The sequence below is a fragment of the Hibiscus syriacus genome, unplaced genomic scaffold (genome assembly GCF_006381635.1).
Source record: "Hibiscus syriacus cultivar Baekdansim isolate YM2019G1 unplaced genomic scaffold, ASM638163v2 tig00110053_pilon, whole genome shotgun sequence".
Classification (NCBI taxonomy): Eukaryota; Viridiplantae; Streptophyta; class Magnoliopsida; order Malvales; family Malvaceae; genus Hibiscus; species Hibiscus syriacus.
In genome coordinates, this window is record NW_024062577.1 from 639,432 (window position 1) to 646,376 (window position 6,945).

At 33.1% G+C, this 6,945-nt stretch overlaps 1 protein-coding gene across 1 annotated transcript; it reads left to right on the forward strand.

Annotated features, from left to right (window-relative positions):
* The first annotated feature begins 3,069 nt into the window (after positions 1-3,069).
* LOC120214157 (actin-depolymerizing factor 2-like) lies at positions 3,070-4,983 on the forward strand. The gene is made up of 3 exons (XM_039212123.1): positions 3,070-3,172; positions 4,201-4,466; positions 4,560-4,983. Exons 1-3 carry the CDS (start codon positions 3,170-3,172, stop codon positions 4,708-4,710), a joined length of 420 nt encoding a protein of 139 aa, XP_039068054.1. The 5' UTR covers positions 3,070-3,169; the 3' UTR covers positions 4,711-4,983.
* Positions 4,984-6,945: the final 1,962 nt, after the last annotated feature.

Consider the following 6,945-nt stretch of genomic DNA (forward strand, 5'->3'; position numbering starts at 1 on the left):
TCAAGTGATACTCTCTACGCCCGTTCTACAAATTCGCGCTCTAAAAAAATATTTGAATAACATATTACTAAATACGAAGATAATATGAGAATAAATACAATTGTAAATGTAAAATAAGATATTTACAACACATAAGTCAAATAATATTTATTTAATGTACTACATGCAAATATAATATTCGAATATATATATGCCTAAAGGACTAAAATGAAACAATAAAACATTACACATCAAAATATAAATAACCATATAAACACATTTGAAAATTTAAGGACCAAATTTGTAATAACAGAAACTTGTAGAGCTAAATAACAAACAAATAAACATATCCATAATCAAATACAGTAAATAATATAGGTACCAGAAACAAGAATAACCCGAAATTAAAGTTAAGGACTAAGATATAATGAAATTAAAATAAGTAGGCCACAATCAATATTTAAACCAAAATACAACAGTAGTGATCAAAATAAAAATTTCATAAATACTGAGTACAATGTATAAATTTACAAAATAGTAACCATAAATAGCCCAGTGACCGAGATGCAAACTTTATAAACATGGTGCATGAAATACAAAAATAAATAAACTAAAAAATGACCAAAAACATAAATGTAACAAAATTCAAAGCTTAAATAAATTATGCAAATGTTCCATCTGATGACTAAAATGAAAAGAGTACAAAATCAACAATAAAAAAAGCTAAACAAATAAACATACACAATAATAAACAGATAGGACTAAAACAGAACATAAAATAAATAATAAGCTCGAAATAATAATATAACATTTCCATTAAGTGACCAGAATGCAACTTGTACAAACAAGAGACCCTCCCTAAGTGATTCACCCATGCGCCGATGACAAGAAACCCTAAGGCCCAAAACGGCGTCGTTCGTTGCATGGGTTACATATCACTTTTAAGGGTTTAGAAACCCTCTCTTCTCCATTTCCCTCTGCCCGAAAAAAAAGAAAGGAGAACTCTCCCAGACTCTCCAAACAGCCGCCGATCCACGGCGCTACCAACGGCCAAGAGGCAATCGGCGCTTAAAACAACCACCGCAAAGCCCCACTTATCCCTCCTCTTTCCTTTTCCTAAATCCAACCTAAGAACCGAGCCCTTTATCCCTCAAAGCTTTAAACAAAACCCTTACCTTCGAAGCAAATGGACCTCTATTCCGATGAAGCAACGGTGGTGGTCGAAAAAGGGTAAGATTCTCACTCTATCTCTCTTTTATTTTGAGATTTTTTTTTTGTTTCAGCCGAATGTCTCTCTATTTTATGGTTTTCTTCTGCTCAAAATCTTTTTTTTTTTTTAAAAAAAACCCCCAATGGCCTCCTTTTTTGTTGCTGCATGTACTTTAATCTTGTTTGTTGGGTGAGATGATGATGATATCTAGAATAGGGGTATGAGTCTCACTGATTTTGCAGGATTAAATCCCGTAAATATCGGGATTTAGGTTATATTTTATTTGGGGTTTTTAAATTTGGGGAGTTGGTGCACTGTAGATGATAACTTGGGGTTGATTTGTTTTCTGATTTTTCACTGTAGTTGACGATGGTGGCGCGGGAACGGCGGCTGGACCATCGGAGTGGGCCGGAACAGTGACGGCGGCGCGGCTGGAAGTCCAACAGAAGCGGCGGCGGTGGCTGAATGATGATAGGTTTAGGGTTTAAAACCCTAATTACTTGGGCTCGTGTTTGGGCCTTGGTTGGGCCTTGTTGTATTGGGCTTTGGCCTGCAAAAAAATATGTAATAATAAATAATAATAAAATAATAAGATAACGATAATAATAATAATAATAATAAAATAACGATAAAAAAACCCGGACAAAAACGGGTGTCTACACTACGGGAGAAAGAAGAAGAAACACGTGAGTTTTTTTTTAATTACCAACAGGAGAAACACGTAGGGGTAGGTAAAGGGAAAATATATTTTTTGAGTGTTTAATTTTTGTGTTAAATAGGTGAAGGTGAAGATAGTGTGTTGGAGGAAAATTAGAGTTAAGGAGGAGGAGGAGGAAACACAATAAAATTTGGTGAAAATATAGTAAGTTAGATTTAATATTTTTAATTTTTATCTAAGTAATTATATTTCCAATTTTGTTTTAAATTTTTAGATTGTATGTTATTAATATAACTTTAATTTTACACACGTAATTTCAGTAGATTTGGAGAAAAAATAACAAGGGAAGAAGATTTGAAGCTTTGGTAGAATTTTTTAACAAGTAAGTTGGCTTAGTTTTTAATTAAAATGTTTTTTTATTATATGTATCATCCATCTATTATTATTTTAAATTGTTTAGAACCTCAAATTTAAAACTGTATACATTATATTTGTTTAAAATTTTAGTAGTTTTCAAGTAGTATATTTTAAATTTATTATTTTTTATTCGTTGAAATTAAGTATATTAATGATATATTTATTTTGATTTATGTATTTTGATTCAATATATATATATATATATGTTTTTAAACATGCAGAGAAAATAAGATATAAGTTTTTAATGATTGTCTATTACAATGGACAAATTTTGAAACTGAAGTCGGGGGTTGTATTTAAATCTGAAAGCGATATGAACATAATATTTAAAAAAGACATCATGTTCCAATAATTAAAAGAGATGATAAAAATGAAAATTAAAGTTGAAATTGATGATGGCTACATGCGAAAGACTATTATAACCCAATTAGATATTTTATAATAACTCTTTGTGATGATAGTGATGTTAGAAACATGATTGTAGATACTCTGTTTTTGTTTTTATTATAGATTTTGTTATATTTTTAAAATAAAAAAAACGAATATAATATTTAAAAAGAAAACTGAATCACAAGATCCTATAATTTAACCCACTAGCAAAACTGATATTTAATTTTGATTAAATTGTGAAAAAACAAGCGGCAAAAAATTACAAACTCCAGCCGAGTCTACTGAAGTTGTAAATTTCCGGTGTGTCTCCACGTGGTATCATTTTATTAGAGGACGGAATGTCTCGCACGATAACTTAGCGTACAATAAAAGCAGGATATTAGTTCCCCTCTGGGGCAGGGTCACCGAAAATAAAAGGGCCTTTTAAATCACATCTCGTCATCGGAGGGATTTTCTTTCTCTATATTTTCCCATCCACTTCCTACTCCGTCGATCTCGATCCTTATCCTCGCAAGATGGTAATGTTTAAGCTGCCTATTATATTTCATTTTTCATTTTTTAAAATATTTAATCCTTTAATTCAATTTGAATCTTTGATTTCGTAGTTTATTAGTAATCCTTTTGGATCGTCACTTTTTGTTGATGTTTCTTTACTAAATCTGGTGTTTTTTGTCGGTTGATTGATGATCTCTTTTTTCAAGCTTTTGCGCTTGAAATGTTTGGAGGAAAACACTAATCCATCGACTGGTTTTATCTGTTTTTCCGGGTTTCTAAATCCTAGGGTTTCGAATCTGTAGTTTGTGCTTTGATAATGTGGATTTTTATGGCCTGGTTTTGTATCTATGGGATTAGATGAACTGTATCTGATCTTGATTCTATGGCTTATGCTGTTTGATTCCGCTGGATGTGATTTTAATCTAATACGTTTAGTTTATCTTCATCTGTTCTTTTTCTTGTTTGATATGGTGATCCAATCTGTCTTAACTTTTAATTTGGATTTTCGACTGCTTTTTCTGCCATTGGCTTCTAACGTTGACGGTTCATTGCCAAGCTCCAAATGTTGCTGTTTATTTTATTTTTGAGTATTCTCTAGGGAGTGTAAGAACTGATTCCTGCTATATCCAGGGGGAGAATCCAGCAAACTATTTTAGGAGCCTAAATTGGATTTTGAATTTTTGGGGCCAAAATGTAGTTTCACAATCGTACTAACTTATGATTTAATGATTTCCCCTACCTAGCATTTCCGAAGATTATGTTCTTGAAGCGAACTGTTTTTCAACATAGGTGATAGCTGAAATAGATAAAGCTAGAATATGCTGTAAAGGGTTTCTGAGTATGGCTTTTGTTCTTTTTTGTTATCCTCGCCTTTGCTACAGCCAAATATTGATGGTAGAGGGTAGGGGGCTAGTTGATTAGCACCTTTTGGGGTTCCCCCCTTCATATCAGGATAAAAGTAGACGTTGCTGATTCATCTTATTTATATAATGAAACATTGGGCTTCCCTCAGATATTTGATGTTTTTCATGTGATATTGCTGTATGTTTAGGCCAACTCTGCATCAGGAATGGCTGTGGACGATGATTGCAAGTTGAAGTTTATGGAGCTCAAGGCAAAAAGAACCTACCGCTTCATTGTTTACAAAATTGAGGAGAAGCAGAAGCAAGTTATTGTGGAGAAGCTTGGTGAGCCGACTGAGAACTATGATGATTTCACGAAAAGCCTTCCTTCTGATGAATGTCGATATGCAGTGTATGATTTTGAATTTCTAACACCAGAGGGTGTCCCAAAGAGCAGGATATTTTTCATTGCATGGTAATGCAAGTTTCTTGATCGCCTGAATTATCTCTACTGCCAGGTATATTTTATTGTTGCCTTTCGTACTTATTATGATTTTGTCATGTGAAGGTCTCCAGATACATCAAGGGTGAGGAACAAGATGATATATGCTAGCTCCAAAGACAGATTCAAGAGGGAACTTGATGGAATTCAGGTGGAATTGCAAGCAACGGATCCAACTGAGATGGATATCAATGTCATCAAAAGCCGTGCTAACTGAAAATCGACCTTTCAGGCTGTGCAATGGGGGCATCCTCCTGCTATCTCTACTTGATTGAAATGTTTATAAGTTGTGGACCGGTGTGAAACCTGAGTGATTAGGATTTCTGATTTCCGAGTTTTGCTGATGGGTTTTTATTTGTCTCCGAGAAAAAACCTGTGCTTCTTCTGGGTATGTCTTGTTTTATATATAAGTATAGAACCTCAAATTTGTATGCATGTGTAATCTATTATCGTCAAACTCAAAGCTAATATGCAACTGTTTGGTAGGGAACTGCTACACCTTTATTTCATATGCAAGTATTTTTAAGTGTTGGCCTTTGCATGTTTGTTTCGGAGTGTTCCAGGGTATGCAACCGATTATGGTTCTTGCGTATAAGTTCTGCATTTGCATGATCAAACGTTTTATTCGATCATCATGAAGCTAAGTATTTTTAATATTATTTATTTTGTTTATATTATCTTTTAAATTTTGAATTTATCAAACACTATGATGTTTAGTTTTAGGGTAAAAAACACAAACGGTACGTTGACTATAGGGTATTATTTCGTTGAGTGTTAATTATTAAAAGTTTCAAAATGATCTTTTGATTATAGGGTGTCATTTTGTTAAAGGTGTTTTTTGTTAAATTCTTAACTATTACAAGTTATAAAATAATTAAATACCTTGTTGGTTTTAAACATGAGACTTTTAGAAATAATAATAGTCTCTTTATTTACAGAGATAGTCTGGTTTATACAAATATCAAACCTATTTATAATTTGAATTTCACATAAAATATGTGGGTAGATTATAAAGATACCTATATGTATAAAAGAATGAACCTAGGTATATACCAGTTATATGTTAAGATGATGGAGTTCAGATGCATTTCAGCGATACCACAAAACAACTTCAATCTTACTATGTCCAAGAAACAAACCAGCCATTTTACATCTAATATTGAACCTCAAACCATGCATCAACGGGCATTCAAACCTTCTAAAACACTTCAACAATATCATAGAAAACAACAGTAGTTAAAGTCTAGGCACAAATTTGCAGAATTTTTTTGAAAGGATGTGGTAGATGAAATTTTAGCCAAAACATGGACATAAACTGTCAAAAATTAAAACCATAAATCAAGCCTTTAAATCTTGGGGGATGACAAGTAAACCATTGGAGATCAAAAAGATACCTGAAATTGTGTATCCTTCATCCAATCATGCAAGACCAGGCCTCCTTTCTCCTGGATCAGATGCTTCATGTGATATGACTATTATCTGAAGCAATTGCACCCAAAACATCCACACTTTATTTCAACTCAAACAAGAGCTAGCCCATAATATTAATAGCTGTAATGAATAATACATTATTAAAAAAAATAATAATAAACGACCCACTACAACATATGACTTAATTTAACTCAAAAAAATAAATATAATACCAATCCAGGCAAGTTTGTTGAACAAAAAGAATGAGAAAGTTTGACCAGAAATAAGAGTGTAAAAGTTACATTACAACATCAAGTTATTATCTTACTAGCAGTCTAGCACTATCCACACTTGCAACCCAAGCACAAGTTTTAATAGGTAAGTCCTAACAACTTATTCCCCTAACTAACACTATAATAAATGTGTCTTAATCACATCAAAATGTAAACTTATAATAAGCATTATACTCTTGAATATAACTTGGATTTGAAATGTTCAACCAAGAATCATCAGTCAGCCTCAGTTTTGAATGTTTTCACCAGGAGAAGATGAAGCGTTAGTGTTAGTTTTCACGAGGAGAAGATGAAGCTAACCGGGTCACCAAGGCAAACTACTCTCATCGTCGACGACAAGGTTTCTCAGTATTCCTAACCAATGTGAGTACGAGAATACATCCCAAAGCATTCGTCGAAGCTTTCCAGATGTACGACCAGGTTTGTGATGTGTTCACCGCATACAACAATTGGAAAAGTTTATCAAAGACTACCACTTTCAGGTTCGAGAGGTTTATAAGTTGGTCAGAAGCTCAGTCCGTAGTGTCTAAAGGAAATCAACGGATTATGGATGGTCATATTGTCAAAGTCTACCTTGAAAGAAACAACACAAAAATCAATCCAACGTTAATAGAATGATAGAAGTAACCAAGTCTCTCAAAAAGGTTGTAAGAGATTATGTCTTTCAAGGAGGTTTTACTGAATTCATTGTTAGCAGTGTAGTTAGCAGTGCTGATAGTATAAATGTGCAGTTTTGTTGTAATTGTGTC

Coding starts and splice junctions, on each gene's coding strand:
- LOC120214157 (XM_039212123.1), top strand. Junction 4,467..4,559: donor AGGATATTTTTCATTGCATG/GTAATGCAAGTT, acceptor TGTCATGTGAAG/GTCTCCAGATACATCAAGGG.